General features: G+C 42.2%; 1 protein-coding gene across 2 annotated transcripts in view; it reads left to right on the top strand.

Annotated features, from left to right (window-relative positions):
* Window positions 1–23,452, top strand: part of Jph1 (junctophilin 1) — an 82,610-nt gene that overhangs the window by 53,692 nt on the left and 5,466 nt on the right. For both annotated transcript variants that reach the window (XM_055603404.1, XM_055603405.1), the window contains exons 3-4: window positions 5,423–5,541; window positions 21,121–21,764. In XM_055603404.1, the coding sequence (XP_055459379.1) occupies window positions 5,423–5,541; window positions 21,121–21,764 (763 nt within the window). The remainder of the gene's footprint in view (window positions 1–5,422; window positions 5,542–21,120; window positions 21,765–23,452) is intronic.

Below are 23,452 nucleotides of genomic sequence, written 5' to 3' on the forward strand. Positions count from 1 at the left end.
ATTCTCTTAAACTCTTGCTTTTATTTTCACTTAAATTTATAGTACTCCAGAGAAGGAAACAATCAGGAATACCCCACATGATCTAAAAATAACTATTTGGATACATGGAAAATGATCCATTTATTTTTAATACTTTTTTGTTTTTGAAGTTATATAATTTCCCTCCCTCCATTTTCTCTTTTTAGTCCATACCATGTACTCACCTTGTTCTCAAATTCATTACTCTTTCTCTTTGTTGTTATATTTATGGATGGATAGATAGATAGATAGATAGATAGATAGATAGATAGATAGATAGATAGACAGACAAATGTTGATAAATACACACACACAAACATAGTTTTCCTAAACATATAAATACAGTCTGCTCAGTCTGTATACTGTTATGCTTATAATTGATTCTTTTTCAAAGTAGTTTTTTTAAGTTCTCATACACATCTTCCCCCGACCTTGGGCACATGCAGCTTCCTTGTGTGGCATCTTGGGTAAATTTGATAAAACTGATGAAGTGGTGTTGCTGCATCTGCACTAAAGTCCATTCACCTCAGCGCCCACACTGGATCTTCTAAGGTCATTACTCATACTAGCAGCCATCGCAATGTTGTCTACAGATTTTGACACACATGTATAACATCCACTACAGTGTCACAGCCTGTTGTTTCTCTCCCCTAGATACGCCGTCTGCTTTACCTGTTCCCATCTCTCCTGAACCCAGGTGTGGTCTCCTTACCGTTGTTACAGTTCTGCGGCTCACTAATATTTTATTGAAAATAGATTTTTCATACTTATTTTTAAGTGGCAGCCCAGCTATTCCTAAGGAATCACCATTCATTCATGCATAAGTTAGTCTCTCAGTAAACACTGGATGCCAAGTTGTTCATTCCCTGGGTTTGTAGCAAAGGACAGGAGGTAAAAGTCCCAGAAGCAGAAAGACACACACGGTATATACTCACTCATATAGACATGTAATATAGGATAAACCTACTAAAATCTGTACATCTAAAGAAACTAATCAAGAGAGAGGACCCTGACTAAAATGCTCAATCCCCATCCCGAAAGGCAAAGAGGAAGGACATCAGAAGAAGAAGAAAACAGGAAACAACCTAGGAACCTGCCTGCCACAGAGGGCCTCTGAAAGCCTCTGCCCTGCAGAGTATCAAAGCAGATGCTGAGACTTACGACCAACTGTTGGGCAGTGTGCATGGAATCTTATGTAAGAAGTGGGGAAATAGTAAGATCTGGAGAGGACAGGAACTCCACAAGGAGAGCAACAGAACCAGAAAATTTGAACACAGGGGTCTTCCCAGAGACTCATACTCCAACCAAGTACCATGCATGGAGATAACCTAGAACCCCTGCACAGATGTAGCCCATGGCAGTTTAGTGTCCAAGTGGGTTACATAGTAATGGGAAGAGGGACTACCTCTGACATAATCTGATTGGTCTGCTCTTTGATCACCTGAGGGGGGAGCAGCCTTACCAGGCCAGAGAAGATGACAATGCAGCCACTCCTGATGGGATCTGATAGACTAAGATCAGAAGGAAGGAGAGGAGGACCTCCCCTATCAGTGGACTTGGGGAGGGGCATGTGTGAAGAAGGGGGAGGGAGGTTGGGATCGGGAAGGGAGAGGGAGGGGCTTATGGGGGGATACAAAGTGAATAAACTGTAATTAATAATAATTAAAAAAAGATCCTAGCGTTTGCGAATCTTACAAATCTCTAGGCCCAGCTAGGTTCTAGACAGGAGTGAGATGGCCCTGAGTGTCCAGGATAAAAGGGAGTAGTTGCAGAAAGTTGAGGGTAGGGCCTCTTGGTAGACCCTGCCTTCCCGTTTTAATTTTAGTTGTTTAGCCTTAGGAATCAGAGATTCCGGGTCATCTCCAGCTGCCTTTTGTACCTCCCCCAAAGACTTGGAACATAGTGCCATTTCCAGGATCACCCTCCCCTATTGTCCGAGATCCATGTGGGCATTGCTTTCAGACTTGATGAAACTTTTACTAGTTATTCGTAGTCCTGACTGGTGCTGATAAACTAGGAGAGAATGTCTACGAAGGCATAAAAGTAGGTGAGCATGCTAGCCATTTAAACACCAACTGAACAAGTCTTTTGAATTTGGGAAATAGACACATACACAACCCAATCTCTCTCTCTCTTTCTCCTCTCTCTCTCTCTCTCTCTCTCTCTCTCTCTCTCTTTCTCTCTCTCTCTCATCTCCACATTCTCTTTGGTCTGGCCTTAAGAAGTTTTGTTGTTTTTTTTTTTTTTCCATTCTCTGTGTAATATACCATGAATAGAGGACAAAGCACATATTGCAGGAGGTAGTTCTCTTGTTCTATATGGATCTGTGGACTCGAACTCCCTTTGTCAGCCTTGGAAGCAAGTAGTGGGCTCTCTCACTATCTCAAGCTCAGCTCTTGTGTGTGTGCACATGTGTGTGTTCACAGGTGATCATGTGTAGTTGTACATATGGAGACAAAAGGACAATTTTCTCTGCTGTTCCTTGGGCACTGTTCCCCTCATCATGGATAGTTTTGCATGCAGTATATTCTGATTATGGTTTCCCTCTCTCACATCATCTCAGGTGAGATGACCTCCCTGCCCATCCAACTCCATGCCTTGTTCTTCTCTCTCCCTCTCTCTCTCTCCTCCACCCCCCCCACACACACACACACCTCGTTTTTTAGACAGGATTTCTCACTGGACTGGAACTTGGCAGGTAGGCCAAGGTGGCTGCCTGGTGAGCCCCAGGGACCTGCTTGTGACCACCTCCCCAGTGCTAGGATTACAAGTGTAAGCCATTGTACCTGGCCTTTCTGTCCTTTTTTAAATGTGCGCTGTGGGGGATTGAACTCAGATCTTCATGCTGCAGGACAGACACATTACCAGCTCAGCTATCATCCCAACCCAGGGGGCCTAACACTTGTTCTCCCCTCTAAAAGGTGGGTATTTTGCTATTTGAGGATGGACAGGGGAGGGATAGAAGACAAAAAAATCCATTCCATTCTCACCAGCTCTGCTTCACTGGTTCCTTTCTGTTTCATTCAAGATTCATGCTTTAAAAAACAAAGCAACCTATAAGTGAGTATATACCATGTGTGTCTTTCTGCTTCTGGGATACATCATTCAGGATGATCATTTCTAGATCCCACCCTTTGCCTGAAAATTTCATGATTTCTTTGTTTTTAATTGCTGTGCAGTATTCCATTGTGTAAATGTATCACAATTTCTGTATCCATTCCTCAACTGAGGGACATCGGGGTTTTTTCCAGATTCTGGATATTACAAATAAAGCCGCTATGAACATGGTTGAGCAAATGTCCTTGTTGTTTACTTAAGCATCTTTTGGATATATGCCTAGGAGTAAAATAGCTGGATATTGAGGTAGCACTATTGCTAATTGTCTGAGGAAGTGCCAGAATGTTGTACAGGTTTACATTCCCACCAGCAGTGGAGGAGGGTTTCCCTTTCTCCACATCCTCTCCAGCATGTGTTGTCACTTGAATTTTGATCTTAGTCATTCTGATAAGTGTAAGGTAAAATCTCAGGGTCGTTTTGATTTGCATTTCCCTGATGACTAAGGATGTTGAGCATTTTTTTAAGTGTTTTTCGGCCATTCAGTGTTCCTCTATTGAGAATTCGCTGTTTAGCTCTGTATCCCATTTTTTAATTGGATTACTTGATTTGTTGCTATTTAACTTCTTGAGTTCTTTATGTATTCGGGATATTATCCCTCTGTCAGATATAGGGTTGGTGAAGATCCTTTCCCAATCTGTAGGCTTTCTTTTTGTTCTAATGACAAACATTTTGGCCTTTGCTTTACAGAAGCTTTTCAGTTTCATGAGGCCCCATTTATTGATTGTTGATCTTAGACCCTGTGATATTGGTGTTCTGTTCAGGAAGTTGTCTCCTGTATACTTATAGGTGGATATTAGACATCTAATATAGGATAATCATACTAAAACCTGTACACCTAAAGAAGCTAATCAAGAAGGAGAACCCTGGTAAGAAGCCTAATTTCATTCAGAAAGGTAAACAAGAAGGGTATCAGAAGAGGGAGAAAACAGGGAACAGGACAGGGGCCTATCACAGAGGGCCTCTGAAAGACTCTACCCAGCAGGATATCAAAACATATGCTGAGATTCATAGCCAAACTTTTTGCAGAGTGCAGGGAATCTTATGAAAGAAGGGGGAGAGAGAAAGACCTGGAGGGAACAGGAGCTCCACAAGGAGAGAAACAGAACCAAAAACTGGGCACAGGGGTCTTTTCTGAGATTGATACTCCAAACAAGAACCATGCATGGAGATAACCTAGAACCCCTGCACAGAAGTAGCCCATGGTATCTCAGCGTCTAAGAGGGTTCCCTAATAATAGGAACAGAGACTGTCTCTGACATGAACTCATGAGCTGGCTCTTTGAACACCTCCACCTGAGGTGGGGGCCAGCCTTACCAGTCCACAGAGGAAGACAAAGAAGCCAGTCCTGATGAGACCTGATAGACTAGGGTCAGATGGAAGGAGAGGAGGACCTCCCCTATCATTGGACTGGTGGAGGGGCATAGTAGAAGAAGAGGAGGGAGGATGGGATTGGGAGGGAATAGGGGAGAGGGCTACAGCTGGGATATAAAGTGAATGTACTGTAATTAATAAAAATAAAAAATAAATTAAAAAAAAACGAAAACAAAACAAAACAGCCAAAAGAAAGCCAGTGAGATGGCTTAGCAGACTTCCTGATCTGAGTTCAATCTTCAGAACCCACACTTTGGAAAGGGAACTGGTTCCCACAAGTTGTCCTCTAACCTCTTCACATCACTGGTGGCACCCACATACACACACAAATAACCTTGAATTCAAATTAAGCAGTTAAGTGGATAGCAGTCCCGAGCACACTGGTGAAAACCTATGGTGTGTGCCTCTACCCAGCCACACGTGCAGTGGCGCTGTGCTGATGGCCCCAAATGACCACACCAGGGGTGTTCACACTTGGGAGTCAGCCAGCACTGATGGCCTCGGTTCTGTTCCTTTCCTCCACTGAGCAGATTCCACCTATGGAATTTGGTCGGTGAGCAATCAGCTAATTCACGTGGTCAAACCCTACTGTCCATAGTTGCTTGTTTTCTGGAGTTGGGGTGTGTAATACAAAACCAGCAGAGGAGTTGGTCCACTGAGTCCTCACAACCAGACACAGTGCCCAGCTGCAGAGACCTTAGTGGTGATTTTCTCTTCCCTTGGAAAAAGGACAAGCAGTCTCATCTGTGCGGTGGCTCTTGCTGAGGTCTCAGAGTAATGTGACACTGAAAGTCGCCATTGCAGGTGTTGGGCCACGATCATAATGAACATTTCTCTCCCTAAATCGAGCTTCGCTTGCCCGTGGGTAACTAACACCGTGCTCTCTCTGCTGACTAGCCTTTTTATACCCATGTAGGACTGCACATGCCAGAGCGAAAGCTGATGCTGCTGACCAGGCTGCACTGGCTGCCCGCCAGGAGTGCGACATAGCGAGAGCCGTGGCCAGAGAGCTGTCGCCGGATTTCTACCAGCCAGGTAACTCTCCTGTCCTTCCTGTGCTGGGAGACGCTGGAACATGGGCTTGTCATTTCCCTCGCTCCGTTTATTTATTTGATTTTTGAGGAGTTCATACACGAGCAGGACATCTCCCTCCCTCTTGCCTCCCGACTCCTCCCGCATCTCCCTCCCAAATGCATGACCTCTGCAGTTCCTACTGTTGTACATGTATAAATATATGTTACATAAATGCACACATGTGTATATATGTAACCTACTGGGTCTATTTGGCTTTGCTCGAATGGACTTTCCCCTGTCCCTGTTAGCATGTCAATGGATGCTTTCACCATGATGGTCTTGTTCAAACAACCATATTGTTGGGAGTTCATGGATGCATTCCCCATATTATGTATAGCAGCCCCTAACAGCTGACATCCTGGGCCTTTGGCTCTTCCAACCTTTCGACATTCTCTTTTGAGGGTTGTTTTTTTTCCTGAGCATTAGGCTTGGGGGTTGCACTGCAGTTGTATCATTGTGTTTGGGCATTCCCCTAGTCACTTACTCTCTACATTTGGATCTCTGTAATGGTCTCCACCTGTGGCAAAAAGATGCTTCTTTGATGAGAAGTGCGAGCCATTTTTACCTTTGGGAATGCAGCTAGAAACTACTGGTTTAGTGAGTCCTAAGAACACATTCTCTTATAGGGCTCATGGCCTCATCAGCTATAGACCTAGTTTTATAGCACCAGGAATGAATTCTCTCCTTTGAAGTGAACCTTAAGTCCACTTAGATAGCTGTTGATTACCCCATGATGAAAATGCCACTATTCCACTTCTGTGCATTTCTTCCCAGTTCAGTCATTGTCCTAGATCATAGGCTTTACTACTAGGTCATAATTCTCGTCATTAATGTACAGAGTGGCTGCACCAATTTGCAATCCCATCAGCAGTGAATGAGGGTTCCCTTTTCCTCACTTCCCCTCCAGCATTTGTTGTCAGTTGTTGCTCTGTTCTTTTTAAAAAGGGTTTGTTGTAGGCTGGGCAGTGGTGGTGCACACCTTTAATCTCAGTGCTCGGGAGCAAAGGCAGGTGGATCTCTGTGAGTTTAAAGCCAGTCTGGTCTACAGAGTGAGTTCCAGGATAGCCAGCTCTACACAGAGAAATCCTGCCTCAAAAATAAATAAATAAATAAATAAATAAATAAATAAATAAATAAATAAATAAATGAATAAAATATATATATATATTAACCTATGCGTATATATTAACAAATGTATATGTGTATGTTATTATTTTAAATTGTGTGCATGAGGGGGTCCATGATATGTGCACATGACTGCAAAGGACACTGTCATCAGAACAAAACAACAGCCTACAGATTGGGAAAGGATCTTCACCAATCCTATATCTGACAGAGTGCTAATATCCAGAATATATAAAGAACTGAAGAAGTAAAACAGCAACAGACCAAAGTAATCCAATTTAAAAACGGGGTACAGCTAAACAGAGAATTCTCAACAGAGACATATTGAATGTCAGAGAAACACTTAAAGAAATGCTCAACGTCTTTAGTCATCAGAGAAATGCAAATCAAAATGACCCTGAGATTTTACCACACACCCATCACAATGGCTAAGATCAAAAACTCAAGTGACAATGCATGCTGGAGAGGATATGGAGAAAGGGTAACCCTCTTCCATTGCTGGTGGGAATGTAAACTTGTACAACCACTTTGGAAATCAATCTGGTGCTTCCTCAGAAAATTAGGAACAGTATTTCCTCAAGATCCAGCTATATCACTCCTACACATATACCCAAAAAGTGCCCCATTCAATAAGGATATTTTCTCAACCATGTTCATAGTTGCTCTATTTGTAATAGCCAGAAACTGGAAACAACCTAGATGTCCCTCAACGGAGGACATCTATACAGAAAGTGTGGTACATTTACACAATGGAATACTACTCAGTAATTAAAACAAGGAAATCATGAAACTTGCAGGCAAATGATGAGAACTAGAAAAGATCATCTGGAGTGATATAACCCAGAAGCAGAAAGACACACATGGTATATACTCACTTAGAAGTGGATATTAGACATATAATATAGAATAAATATACTAAAATCTATACCCCTAAAGAAACTGAACAACAAGGAAGACCCTAGGGAAGATGCTTAATCCTCATTCAGAAGGGCATACAGGATAGACATCGGAAGTAGGAGAAGACAAGGAACAGCACAGGAGCCTTCCACAGAGGACCCTCTGAAAGACTCTACCCACCGGGGTTATCAAAAGAGATACTGAAACTCATAGCTAAACTTTGGGCAGAGTGCTGGAATCCTTATGGAAGAAAAGGGAGATAGAAAGACCTGGAGGGGACAGGAAGTCCACAAGGAAAACAACAGAGCCAAAATACCTGGGTCCAGGGGATCCTGCAGAGACCGATACTCCCAACTAAGGACCATGCATGGAGAGGACCTAGACCCCCTGTTCAAAGGAAGCCCATTGGCTGCTCAGTTTCCAACTGAGTTTTCCCTAATAAGGGGTATAGGCTCTGTCTCTGACATGAACTCAGCAGCCAGCTCTTTGATCACCTTTCCCTGGGAAGTACAGCCAGGCCACAGAGGAAGATGATGCAGCCAGCCTTGATGAGTCCTGATAGGGTAGGGTCAGATAGAAGAGGAGGACCTACCCTATCAGGGGACTAGGGAAATGTCATAGGGGGAGAAGAAGAGGGAGGGGGCTCCAGCGGGGCTACAAAGTGAATAAATTATAATAAATTAATTAATTAATTAAATTTTAGAAAACATCTCATCCTGGAAGCTAGTGTGTCATAGTGTGTCCCACAGTATACCCCTCTGTCCACACATCTTTACTTGAAAACGTTCATTGCAATGAGATACTGGTCTGGTGCAAGGCCTCTGGCTCTTGCTACTCTATCAATACTGAATCCTCACTGGGACTCCTCTCAGATATGCTGTTGTTTCTCTGTGTCATGGAGATCCTGCAGCTTTAGATCTGCAGAACCTGACCGTTCATATGCTCCAGCAATTCAGAGATGAGATAGATGTTGGGGCGGGCTAACTCAAAGCCCTGGAGCTGAGCTGCTCAGCCCACCAGCTCTCCCATACCCATGCCACCAGGGTGAGCTCCCCAGCCCTGCCTGCTCTGGCTAACTCACCCAATGCTGCAGCCAGTAATGGACAGGGCAGCTCTCCTGCTCTCAGAACCCCAAGGCTAGCTCTCCCAGCTGCTGCAGGTAGTGAGAGATGAGGAGGTGGGGAAGGCGTCTCTCCCAAGCCTATGCCACCTCACTGCAGGTGAGTGGCAAGTCCAGCACTCCTGTGTTCACACCGTTGGTGCTGGCTCACCCACGCCCCGCCACCAGGGCCAGCCCTACTGGGCATGCACATTCTTAACTGCTGAACCACTTCTCCAGCACCACAAATATTTAACATTCCTAATTTTATTTTTTAATATTTTTCTTATTTAAATAGAATTATATCACTCACCCTCCTACCCTCCCATTTTCTCACACATACTCTCAGGTTGGCCTCTGTTTTCTGTGATTATATCTGTGATGGTCTCCTTTGGCTGTACAAAGATGTTTCTTTGATGAGGGCTGGTAGCTACGCTTACCCAAGAAAGGTAGCTTGTGCACAAAGGGTTCAGTTGTCTTCTTGATCTTAGCCATTCAGATTGGGTAAGATGAAATCTCTTAATTTTAATTTGTATTCCCCTAGCTGCTAAGGGTATTAAAAATGTTTTAAGATTCTTTTAGCCATTTTTATTTCTTCAGTTGGGAACTCTCCATTCAGATTTATAGCCCATATTTTAACTGGGTTGTTCATTTCCTGGACTCATTGTTTGAGTTCTTTATATATCCTGGATATTAATCTTCTATCAGATGTACAGCTGACAAAAATTCTCTCCCATTTTGGGGGCCTTTTTACTTGACTGTTTGCTTTGCTATGCAAAAGTTTCATGAGGTCTCATTTGTTAACTGTTAGCCTTAATTCCTGAGCAAATGAAGTCCGGATTAGAAAGTTCTCCTACACCTGTACCTTGTGGGTGCAGCCTGCTTTCTTCTGGCAGCTTCAATGTTTCAGCTTTCACATTGAGGCCTTTGATCTATTTGGAGTTGATTCTTCTGCAGGGTGATAGAGGAGCCTAAACACATTCTTCTACATGTGGACACTTGATTTCCCCAGCACCCTTTTTGAATATTTGGGGGGGAGTTGTTTTGGTTTGTTTTTTTTGCCATTGTCAAATATCAGATGACTGTAGTTACGTACTCAAGTTTGGGTCTTCTGTTTTGTTCCATTACCCTCCATGTCTGGGTTTTTGTTTGTTTGTTTGTTGTTTGTTTTATGGCCTTACCATGCTGTGTTTATTACCATAGCTCTCTAACATATCTTAAAATCTGGAATAAAAATCCTAGCATTGTTCTTTTTGTCTGGATTGCTTTAGCTATATGGAATCTTTTGTTCTGTATAAATTTTAGGATGGCTTATTTTTCTATTTCTGTGAAGAAAGTTGTAGGGATTTTAGCTGGGAGTCCATTGAATCTGTAAATTGCTTTTGATAGAAAGAGCCTTTTCACAATATTAATTGTACCATCTATGAACACGGCAAGTCTTTCCACTTTTTAGTGGCTCTTTACCGCCTCAATTAGGCTTATTGGTTTGTTTGTTTGTTTGTTTGTTTGTTTGTTTTTTTGAATGAGAGTGTCTTCATGACTGTCTCCTCAGCATCTTTGTTGTTTTTGTTGTTGGTGTATAATTTTTTAAGTTGATTCTGTATCCTGCCACTTTGCTGAACTTACTAAAAGTTTTCTGGTGGGATTTTTGGAATGTCTATGTATAATATATAATCTGTAAGTAGGGTTAGTTTGACTTTTCTTTTCTACTTGTATCCCTTTAATTTGCTTCTCTTACCTTATTGCTTCTGCTAGTGTTTCAGGCACTGCAATCGATCTTGATGTTTCTCTGTTTATGTAGATAACCTGTCTGTTGGTAAAGTGGGATTCTGAAATCACCTCTTATTAGCTGACTTAGAATTAGTTTGCATCTTTAATTCCAGCAGTATGCTTTCTATAAAGGTGGGTATATGAATGTTTAGAATTGTAATGTCTTCCTTGTTAATGTTCCTGGATTAGAATGCAGTGTCTTTCCTTCTTTATCTCTTACAATTAGTTTTCATTTGAAACCTATTTGTCAGATAGATATAAAGATAGTGACAACTACTTGCTTCCTAGTCCCTTTTGCTTAGGATACTTTTTTGTCTGTCCTTTCACTTTAAAGAGGTGCCTCTCTTCGGAGCTAAGATGAGTTTCTTATAGACAGCAGAAGGTGGATTTTGTTTCTTAATCCATTCAGCTGACCTGTGTCTTTTGATTGGGTAGTTGAGGTCATTAATATTTAAAGCATGTCTTGATGGCAGCCATTTTGCTTGTTTCCTGTTTTTGTGTTCTTAGACCAACCTAGTATTTATTTTACATTTCAGTAGTTTTAAACTCACTTATTTTCTGTCTTTAGTCTCGTGTCTATGCTTATTCCTCTCTTCAATCTGAAATGCTGCTTCTGGTATTCTCTGTAGGGCTGGTTTGGTGATATGGATTCTGTTAGTCTGTTTATATCATAAAAATTTCTTTTTCCCCCTCAGCTATGCCTGATAGTTTTGTTTGGTATAGTAGTCTAGGTTGACATCCATGGTCTTTTAGAACTTGGAATAATTGCTCTATGCCCAAAGTTTCCATTGAGAAACCAGCTATTAATATGAGGGATTTTTCCTTTATATGTGACTTGTCTTTTTCTCTTGCACCCTTGAGTAGTCACTATGTAGCCAGGGTTTTGACCATGATATGCTGTGGGGAGTTTCTCATCTGGTCCTGTCAAGTAGTTCTTTTGTATGTTTCATATATCTAACTGGGGTTGTCATTCCTTGATTTGGGAGTGTCCTCTTCTATGATTTTGTTGAAAATCTGGTCTATTTCACTAATCTGGGATTCTTCCCCTTTCTCTGTGTATATAATTAGAAACTTTGCCCTTTTCATGGTGTCCCACAGTTTCTGCATGTTCTTTTCATGTGTTTTTTTTTAATTTTTCATATTTCTTACTTGTTTGTTCTAAATCCTCTACTTTATCTTTATATACCAATGTGTCTTCTATTTGACCCAGCATATATATATATATATATATATATATATATATATATATATATATATTGCAATTTATTCACTTTACATCCTGATTGTAACCCCTTCCTTCATCTCTCAGTCCCACCCCTTTCCTTTCTCACACCCCTGTCCTCAGAAAGGGGGAGCCTTCCTCCCCTACTGTCTGACTCCAGCCTATCAAGTCTTATTAGAACTGCCTGCATCATCTTCCTTTGTAGCTTGGCAAGGCCTCCCCATCCAGAAGTGATCAAAGAATGGGCATCAGAGTCCATATCAGAGACAGCCCCTGCTCCCCTTACTCGGAAACCCACCGGGAGACTGAGCTTCCTATGGGCTACATCTGAGCAGGGGACCTAGGTCCTCTCCATGCATGGTCTTTGGTTGATGCATCAGTCTCTGCAGGTTCTCTGGGCCCAGATTTATTGGCTTTGTTGGACCCTCTGGGTCCTTCTATCCCCCAACTCTTTCATAAGACTCCCAGTGCTCTGCCCAAAGTTTGGCTGTGAGTCTCAGCATCTGCTTGGATCTCCTGCTGAGTAGAGTCTTTTAGAGGACATATATGGTAGACTCCCCTCCTGTTCCCTCTTTTCAACCACTTTCAGTATCTTTTCTATTTGACCCTCTGAATGAGAATTAAGCATCTAAATCTACTAAGAGAAAATGTGGGGAAGAGCCTTGAACTCATTGAGACAGGAGACAACTTCCTAAAGAGAATACCAACAGCTCAGGCTCTAAGATCAACAATTAATAAATGGGACCTTATGAAACTGAAAAGCTTCTGTAAAGCAAAGGACACTGTCAATAGAACAAAACAACAGCCTAAAAAAAAATAAATGGGAAAATATCTTCACCAACCCTATATCTGACAGAGGGCTAATATTCACAATATATAAAGAACTCAAGAAATTAAACACCAACAAACCAAATAATCCAATTTTAAAAATGGAGCCATTCTTTTGGAAGGCTTTTTCCTTGGGTTTTTGAATTGGGCTATTGAGGTTTTCAATTTCATCTTCACTTCAGCTTGTGTTCTCCTCAATATTTCTATTTCTTTTCTGAATTCAGTTTTTAAATCCTGCATTGTCCTCATCATTTCATTTGGCCATATGCTTGTGTTTTCTTCGACTTCACTCGGGAATTTATTTGTTATTCCCATTAAATTCATTGAGCTGTCATATATTTAAATTCCTTGGAATAGTTGATGATGTTTAAGATTATTCTTTTAAGTTCTGTGTAATTCCCATTGGGGAACATCTCTAACATGCTAGTGGATTTGGGGGAGATAATCCTGTGTTGGTCTTTCTTTTATTTGTATTTTTGCAATGTGCCTGGGCATTTGGGCTCCTGAAATGATACATCATGCTTGGCTGTTCAGGCTGTGTGGCTACAGTGAGGTCTATGGGTTGGGGACAGTGAAGGCTGGCCAGGTTCCAGAGACTTAACAGGCTTGATCCATGAACAGATGTGTGACCCAGGCGGGGAGGCTGGATTTGTGCTGGCAGACTAGTGTCTGGGGTACTCAACAGACTGGGTCAGCACACAGGATATGTGACAGGGGTCAAGCCTGGGGGTTGAAGTAGCTCAGCATGGGCCAGCACACAGCATATACAGTCTGGGCTAAGTCTGGGTAGGCCACAGGGTCCCTGTGAGCAGTAAGGACTGGGATTAGATGAGTCTCAAGAGAAGGAAGTTGCTGCCACACCAGAGGAGCTGGAATGGAAGAGGAATGTTGGAGGAAGGCTAGTGAGCCTACTGAGGCCTGTGCCACATGTAGTGCCCCTGGGAGCCATCGGGGCTTGATCCTTTCCTCTTACAGCCTGTGTTCTTCAATCTTGGCAATACTAAAAATAAGTGGGAAAAGGCAGGAGGCTACCTGAGGCTTGATGGCCAGCCAGTCAAGCTGAGTCAGTGACTCAGTGAGAGATCCTGTCTCAAAAAAAAAAAAAAAAAAAAAAAAAAATGAAGATGTAAGGGCCAATTGAGGAAGACAACAGAATATCAGGCCTCTAGCCTCAGCACATGGGAGCACAGTAGCACATGTACACACACACACTCCCCACAGAGAGAAAGGGGGCAGTGAGGAAGGTAGAGAGAAGAGGAAGGACAGCACATGGCCAGGTGTGTAATACTGTTCTAGAGGGGTGCCTCACTGGACTCCTGGGGCAGAAGTGCCTTGGCAGAGTGACTTCTCCAAGAGTGATGATGATGTAAAGGCTGTCTTCCTTTACATGCCTCTGATTTCAAACATCTGCATTGTACTAGGAAATGGGTATATTTTACTAAGAAAGGAACCTTTCACATCTATTGAAGTGACCTGTGATGAACAAACTTCCTCTTCCCTGAGTACCTTGGCAGATTAACCACTCCAGGGTGTGAAACCCACAGGAGGAGTTCAGCAAGCAGAGGGAGTTTTGTCCTGGGTTCCCAGCCACACTGCCATCTGGAGAAGCTGCACAGTCGGGAGACTGTGGCCTTGAGCCGCTTTGCACGCAAACAAACTTACCATTGTTGTCTGCAGATGTGAATTCTTGGCTCTGCTGTTAGTTCTGCTGCAGAGCAGGGTCCCCCTAGACTTCTGTTAGGTGTTACCAAAGAGGTAAATGACACTGAAGGCCCGTCTCAGTTTCCTAGACTGAATAGTTTTTAAAAGCCTTTTTTAATGATGGAGAAGCATTTGAGGGAAAAGAAATATTGTGGGAAAATGTAATTCCACCTTTCCTTAGCTCAAACAGATTCATATAAGCAAGCTGCTCATCAGTAATGAATACATCCTAGTCACATGAGATGACAGTGAGGCTCTTTGAGACAAGGCCTAAAGGGAAAACTGCAGTCCCCTTTGACCCACAGCCAACACTTCCTCTAGCGACTGTATAGAAGGCCTGTTCTGTGTGTGTGTTATGGATCTTCTCAAGGGAACAGGACTCATGCTTTCCAATCTGCATTTACAGGGTGATCAAATCAGATAGGCATTTGCAAAGAGACTTTCAGTATCACTTCTAAGCCTGTTCATTTAATTGACACATCTCAGATGCACATACCACTATTGCTTTGGAAGGCATATGCTACAGCCCTTGGAAGAACAGGGTCTGGTGGCTTACGCTTTGAAAAGTTCATAACAGACTACCTACTTCTAGGAGCTGGCAGTATTTGCATCGTGGTTAAATGATGCTTTAGCTCAGAAACCTAGTATTATATGGATCGATTAAAATTGCAGGATAAAAACGGACTTGTGTAGGGATATTAAGTTCTCAGAGGGCTAAGTTTTAACTTCCAGAGCTACATACACATGGAGGAACATAAACTGGAATCCGAGTGAGAGAATACTGACTTGCCCACCGGGAAATTGGGAAGAACTTTGCCCTCTAAAGGCTTAACTTGAAAATGGAGCTCTGAAAATGGAATCTGTTCTCTGCTTTTTGATCACTTCTCCCTGATGGGACCGCCTTACCAGGACACAAGGGAAGAGGAAAGATGCAGTCACCACGCGACTTGCTGAGCTGGGATGGGTGGGTGGGTGGGGTCTCCCCTTTTCTGAGGAATATGGGAGGGGGAGCAGAGAGGGAAGTTGCAACTCGGAGAAGAGGAGCGAGAGGGATACGGAAGTGAATAAATTATTTTTTTTTAAAGAGAGAGACAAAAACCATATGCATAGCTTTCCATTCCCACTATTTGAGGTACTTCCCGTCATGATTTTTCATTGGGTGTGGGACAGTGTAGTATGTGTGCATTTGTGTGTGTGTGTGTGTAAGAGAGAGAGAGAGAGAGAGAGAGAGAGAGAGATCAGGTGTCTCCTAGGATCACTCTCCACCTTATTTTTTTTAACTGGGTCCCTTACTGAACCTGGAACTAACAAATTTGGCAAGACTGGCCGACCAGCAAACTGCAGGCATCCTCTCTCTGTTCCCCGTGCATGACTAGCACTCCCAGCTTTTGTGCGGGTGCTAGAGACATACAGCCTGAGTCTCTGCTACATGTGTGGTGAACATTTCACTGAGCTGTCTCCCCGGCTCTTCCCATCAGTACCCTCATCTCATTTTTTAATCTCAAATCATATGAAGTAAGGCATAATTTTTTTTTTCACATATCAGTGAGTTAGGGAATGAGTTTAATAAATTAAAACACTGCCTTGGAGTGTTTCTTTGAGCCCTTCTGGGAGAACCCAAGCTACGTCCCTAGACAACATCCTCAGCAAGCTTTGTCGTCCGTGTTGCTCCCACACAGCACCGTTGACTATCTACATGCAAGTAAAGCCTATAATCTAAGTTACTAAGTGTCAACTATGCCTGCATTTCTCATGAATGAAGTCAAAGTGTTCTCCATTACTAAAGGCCTGGGCCTGTCACTAATGTATATTATTTTGGTTTAAGTAAAGGGCGTTCAGGCATAGATGGCTTCTGAGCTCGCCTTCCAAACCTAAAATTCCTAATACTTTCTTTTATTTTCATGAAGAGGGAAACTGAACAGTCCAATAGTTCCCTGCCGCCACCATCTGCCAGTATCTGCTCAGAGCCTTTGTGCCAAGTGTGTAGACTTGCCTTTCTGTGTTGGTGAGGGCAGGCTGACTGTTCACGTGTGGTGTGCTGTAGATCAGGTGACTTTTTCCCAGTGTGAATCCCCAGGAGGGTGAAAATCTCCTAGGATTCATAGATGACTGTCTAAAATTCCAACCGCCAAACTCTAAACATTTATAACAGTCTCCCTCCCTGGCCATAATGATTGGTCCTGATTGTGAGCTGCAGCCACTCACCAGCTTTAAGTAGCTGCCACAACACTGTAACACGCATTACTACACAAAGCAAATAGCAGGTACAGCATGTGCCTTCCAGGAGAAAAGAGTCCAGGAAAAAACTCTGTCCGCTGCATTATATTAACTGTTTTGTTTAAAATGAATTGAATCTTGCTCTGGAAAAATTGAGCTATATCCTCACATTTGGCCAGTTCTCACATGAGTGTGCCATGTTGGAATCATTTCCCAACGGCTGTAGCCATGTAAGGCTGGCATTGGGTAGAGGCCAGCTTGACACCCATAATTTCTGCGTGGTTTCAGTCACTTATGTCTGGTGTGTAGAAACACCTGAAGCATGCAAATTCAAACGTCTCAGCTTGGATTTCTGCTTTCCTTTAGGTTGAAGTCTCTCGGGTGTGCCTGATACACCACAAGTATGAGAGCCTCCGCTTGGGGGTTCGTTTATGTTTTCCTTAAGCAGTCACTTTCCTGTGCATAAAGCTAGCTATTTTTAAATCTGATCCTTGGTGGCCAAATGTACTTCCACCAATCTAGTAATTTCTTTGAATGCAGCATATTTTCAGCAATATCTGCAACCCAGTAGCCGAACATGTCTGAAAAGTCTTAGTTGTAAGTGACCACACTAGGCACACCTTTATTAATACTCCTGAGACAAGAAAACTGTGCCAAGAAGCAATTTGTCAGCGTTCTAAAGGGGACAGAAATGACTGGGGTGGTACCTCAGAGTTAATTAAGTATGTACATTTGGTGTAGTCCACTTTTGAATTTCACAAATCTATTACTGCAGCTTCCTCAACTTGACCTCCTAATGACATTCATAAGTATGAATTAAGATGTAGAAGCAGATGGCATAGGAAGAGAAGTCTTCCTTTCAGTGGACTAGGGGAACGGGTTAGGGGGGATGAGGGAGGGAGGGAGGGAGGGTGGGACTGTGAAGAGTTGAGGGGGCTTCAGTGGGGATATATAATGAATAAATTGTAAAAAATAAAATAAAAATTTTTAAAAAGAGAAAAGATGTAGAAGTTTTAGGGGTTTTGTCTTTGTCTTGTTTTGCTTAACTATTTGTAAAACACATTTGAAAACATGTTAACATTCCAATGTTATTTAATATATGTGTGTATATGTAATTATATACATATATGCTTTATGTATGTGTAACTGATGCTTATATCTTCCACTCTTTCCTGTACATATATACATATATGTGTGTATATATGTATCTCTACATATTCCTGTACATATATAAATGTGTGTGTATGTGTATATATATATATATATATATATATATATATATACATACATATACATATATATGTAAGTTAAATGTTACTCTTTAATAGGCATTAATTTTGATACAGAGATATTGGCAAAGGTTTTGTTTTTTTTTTTTCAACATGTTTGTGCTTATCTGTTGGATTGAAGTCCTAAGTATTAGTCATTGTATAATTTGTTCAGTATTTAATTTAATTTATAGATTAAATTAGAACTGTTGGCTCCAAAAATCTATTGTAATTATCTTTCCATGGTGCATTCACTATGGTACCTAGAATGGTATGTTCAGGAATGCTGTAAAATTTAATACAGTGAAGCACAAATAAAATCAATTCTAATGACACTGGATAAAGGGATATGGGGGTGGCAAAGGGAAAATACATAGTAGGCAACCCTCTGCCTCAGGCTGGCTCAGAGCAGAGCTCACAAAGAGGAGGGACCTTAAAAATACATCTGCAGAGAAGGGGAGGAGGACCTCCCCTATGTGGACAAGGGGAGGGGTACAGCAGGGAGAAGAGGGAGGGAGGGTAGGATTGGGAGGAGATGAGGGAAGGGAGCAACAGCCAGGATACAAAGTGGATAAATTGTAATAAATAATAAATAAATAAATTTAAACAAAAAAAAAAATACAGCTGCAATAGAACTCTAAAGGGATCTCCATGCAGGACAAGTACAGGTAAGTTTATAGGGTTTTGAGGGAAAGGATTGTGGGTGTGATTCAGCAGCATAGAATGAGGCCCTGGACTCAATGTTCAGCAACTAAGATAAACACATGTAAGAAGTAGAGGTGAGTCTGCCAATGGCGAATGGGATCTCTTGTGCCCATAATACTGTCGCTTCCCATAGGTGCTGTGCCCAGCACAGAGAACCAGGGATGAATTCAGAAACAGACATGGCCTATTGCATGGTAACAGCCACCCCTTTGCCTAACTCATTGAAATGCTTCTCTCTGAGCCAGGAACTCATTCCCCTTCCCACTTGTATAGGAGAGTTAAGAGCAGCAGCTTTCAAAAGAGAGTGCTTGCCAGGCACAGTGGTTCATGCCTTTAAGTCAGGAAGAAGGGGCAGACAGATCTGTGAGTTCTGGGGCAGCCTGGTCTACATAGTGAGCTCAGGCCACATACTGAAACTATGTCTCAAAAAGAAAAGAAAGAAGAAAGTATTTGACAAATTCAGAAAGGAAATCTCAGTTGTTGACAAGCTTGAAGATGCTTGAAGGCTGAGGAGTACGCTTATCTTCCAGCGAATGGAAGTTGGAATAATACTGTTATGTTCCGGCTGACTCCACCTGCAAGGAGGCTCTCTCAAAAAATCTCACCAACATGAGCCCAAATGTGAACTGAACAAGAAGGACATCAATGGACACACCAAACTGAACAGGGAAAAGCCCACAAGGCCTCAACCCTATATAAAGAACTACAGGCAACTGAGGAAAGCCAGGAGCAGGAGAGCTGGTTCTTCTCAGGGAAGAGCGCAGCACTGTAATTGGTTGTCAGCCCTGAAAACAGCCACACAAGTAGCATTTTACAGACCTAACACATTATATTTAGGTTGTATTTATTATATGTGCATGCGATAACAATAATGAAAAAAAGAGGCCATAAATCTGAAGAAGAGCTGAGTGTGGTCTGTGGAAGGGCTTAAAGGGAGGGAAAGAAAGGGAGAAATGTAATTATAATCTCAAAAAGTGGGGGGAAAAAAAAGAAGAAATGTTGCCTAACATGCAGTATTGTGCTTTACTTCAAAGGATTAAAGAACTGTGTGACTTGGCTTTTCAGCTGTTAGAGCTGTTTTCCACATGAGTAGAATGGGGATAATACCCTCTTCCTATGACTTGGGTAAGGCCTTATGTTTCAAGGAAAAAACAACAGCCACAGCAACACAACAAGCTTTGTAAAATAAATAGCCACCATAGCACTGTAATTCACTAACCCAGGCTACCATGGGAGGAACAGTTATAAGTATAAATGCACACGTGTATTTTAACAGTTAAAGATAATTTTTCTTCAGCCCCTTTGTAAGCCTTCCGTTGTTTGAGAATGAGAGATGGGGTTGAATGCCGGAAGTAAAATAAAGTGTGTGGTGTTGACAAGAGCTGGTTGGCTCCCTGAGAAAGCCACTGCATATGGTTTCTTGCTTGTTTTAGTAATGTGTGAAAGTGTGTTGCCTCCTGTCCATTTATAAGAAAATGGCAACTCTGTGAGTGTGGCTTTGCCTTCACTGCCTGAAATGTAGAGAGCTACCACGTTACGTGGTTGTGGCGAAGGGCCCAGAGCTAACACATCCAGTAAGAAGGTACCTCTGTTGAAAGCTGTCTTGACTCCCTAGCTGTCTCCTCTCTATACCACTGGCATCACTGAGCTCTCACAGCCTGTGTTATCACGTCACGCACACTCTTATTTTATGGGTGTTCAATATAAAGAAACAGTGGGGCAGGGTTTTGTTTTGTTTTTTCTTAAAGTGGTGGGGGAGGCATGTCCACACACACCTGTCTATTGAGGCCAGCGGACAGCACCATGTCATCAGGCCTCTGATACATCCATCTTGCCTCACTAGGACCTGGGGCTCACCAGCGAGGCTAAGCCAAGCCTCGGGAGCTCATCTGTCCATCTGCACCTCTGCGGAGCTGGGCTTGCAGGTACACACAACCACACCTGGCTTTAGTCATATAATTCTGCCAACTGAACCCGGATCCTCATACTCTTGTGGCAAACCCTGTATCAACTGAGCTATTTCTCTAGTTGCTGCTTTGAAAGAATAATTTTAAATTTTTTTTTAATTGTTATGAATGTTCCTGAGGTAGGTTGAGAGGTTGAACGCAAACCCTGAGACAATAGAGCCATGTCATGGACACTGCTGGTCACATGTCCCTGCTGTGAATGGACTTCCCAGAAGTTATTCTAAAGAGCACTAAAGGCAAAAGCTCTTCCTGACCAGAAAGATTCAGCAGTGGTTAAAAATACCCTCTCAGCAGGCTCTCCCTAGACAGTACAAATCTCTTTAGGCTTCTGACCAGACAAGAGTAAGCTTATTTCCTTATTCAAGTTCATACTTTCTATATTTTAATTATCCTACCTAATTGGGATAAATAAATTTTGTTGGGTTTTGACCAATGTTAATTCTGCTATATGCCAAACAACCATCTTCTTCAAGCAAAAAGTGATAGAAATATTAGAGAATTCTGAAATCTTTTATGTTTTATGGATGTCAATATAGGGTAAACAGTGGCAGATTTTATCTTGAAAGAATTTTTCAGTAATCTTTTCCTTGTATGCTGAAACATCCTCACACCTTTCACTTACAAATACCTTCAAAAGGCGGGAAGTTGATCTGCTTTAGCAAAATGATACTCACCTGGATTGCAAACCTTTACAACTTATTTTTTTATCACCTTCCTTTCCTTTCTGTTCTTTATTTCCAGGTCCTGATTATATCAAACAAAGATTTCAGGAGGGGGCAGACGTTAAAGAAAACCCAGAAGAAAAGGTACCAGAAAAACCTCCATCACCAAAGGAGTCTCCTCATTTTTATCGAAAAGGCACGACGCCCCCCAGATCTCCTGAGGCAAGTCCCAAACAGAGCCACTCTCCCCAACCTTCCTCCCCAAAGCCCATGAAGAAACAAAACCCCGGCTCAGGGGTAAGACTCAGTCAGGATAGAAGGAGCATGGCTGAGGAGCAGGTGACAGCCATTGTCAGTAAGCCCTTGATGTCAAAGGCTCCTTCAAAGGAACTCGGAGCAACCATGTCCAAGTACTCTGGTCGCCACCACGTCCCCAACCCGAGCAACGGGGAGCTGCACTCTCAGTACCACGGCTACTATGTGAAACTGAACACACCTCAGCATCCTCCAGAAGATGGGGAGGATGACAGTGGAGCCAGCCAGTCTTCCTCAGCATTGGTAAACAGGCCATCACCTAACAAGTGGAGTCCCCCGAAATCTGTGACAAAACCAGCTGCCAAAGAAAGCAAAACTGAGCCAAAAGCAAAGAAGTCCGAACTTGCTATACCAAAGAACCCAGCAAGCAATGATTCCTGCCCTTCTTTGGAAAAAGAAGCCAATTCAGTAAGTCCTGCGGGAGCTTTTCCTTTGCGTTTGTTCAGGGAAGCAAGTATGGAGTGGGTAGCTTTACCTCTTGACCACAGCTGGGATGACAAAGGTCCTCGGTCCTCGAGGTTGTTTAGAGCAGAGCACGTTTGCAGCAGTGAGTTCTCTGAGCAGGAACCCTGTGCTGGCTCAGCCACTCACTATAGATAGTTCAGACAGGACTTAGGCCTGGCCATCCTTGGATGGTATCACTTGTTAGCAAGAGTTCACCAGTGTGTCTTGGCAAACTTCTTAATTACCTACTCAATGGCCCCCAGAAGGGAAACATGGCCGCTGCCCATAGCCAGCACCTCTCTGCATAGCAGCTAGTTCTGAGCTTTCCTTTGGCCCTTTACACAAGAACATCACGCGCAGTGGAAATCCTCACAAATATGCAGTTTGTATTTTACTTAATGATCCAGGCTCGACAGTAAGAATTTTTGCTTTCCAAATGAGAAACCTTCCACAACAACATAACTAATTACTTGATAACACATCTCTGGAGATAGTCTCCTGATGTGGATAGTCACATACTCAGCTGTCTGATAGATGCTATCCATTGCTGATGAGTCTTGAACAGGTAAGACTTCTTATGGCCAGTAAGCTTTGTGTTATTGATGAATGTCTACTTCATGTTCCCTGACATGAGATTGATCTGGTAAGTACTCGGTGGAACTGAGATTTTGTCAAGTTCTGTGGAATTTATAGGCTCTAATCTCTCGCTCTTTTAAAATCTTTTTATTTAAGTGACTGATTTTTTTTTAAATTGATACATTATCTTGGTCACATATGCCTCTGGGTAGTCAGGTTCACTGTGAAATACAGTATGACACCACCACTTTAATGGTACCAGCAATTTTTAAAACGTGTATAAAAGTTTCAACTGGAATCCTGGCCAAGAAGAGTATAGACTAGCCATCACTTTCTTATTTTTGTTCCATTTACTCATATGGTTAAATAAAATTCATCCTTTGAATTAACTTATGCTAATTTTTGCTAATATCTCTATGTAATATTGGTTATCTTTTCAGTTTTCACTTTTTTGTTAGCTAAGTATAAATTAATCAGGTCCAACTAGACTAATAACTTCGAAGAGTCAACTTCTGTGGAAGTAAATAGCTTTTAAGACAGATTAATTTTCAGGACGCTTAAATATTTAGTAAACATTTGTTTTCAAATTATGAACATTGATATACCTCATTATCTGTTATTATAATTCTACCGCTCCTGATTCATTGCATGAAACAATCCCTTGTCATTAGACACTCAATGTGAGCATTTATGATGGATAGGGCTTCATATATATATATATATATTATCCATTTGCCTGGGTAATGAGGGGTAAATCTAAACAATGCCATTTCCTCCACGTTACATCTTTACCTGCTGAGTAAGACATTTAATTTCACAAATGCCACAGTGGAATCATGTGCCCGCTATCCCCCTCTTTGGTCTGTGATAGGGGAAAAAAATATTGCTGTCACCTATAAACCTTTCTCTGTAGTAGCACTGGACATAAGCAAACACATTACCACTGTATCTAGAAAAGGCAGGGATTTTACTAATGTATAGAATCTGCTGGTTCTTGAAGTAAGCCAAGCAACTTCCAGCTGAGGCTCACTGATCAGAACCCAAGCTGTGTCTGTATGTATGAGATGGCCTCAGCA

Source organism: Psammomys obesus, unplaced genomic scaffold (genome assembly GCF_907164565.1).
Source record: "Psammomys obesus unplaced genomic scaffold, mPsaObe1.curated_primary_1811, whole genome shotgun sequence".
NCBI lineage: Eukaryota > Metazoa > Chordata > Mammalia > Rodentia > Muridae > Psammomys > Psammomys obesus.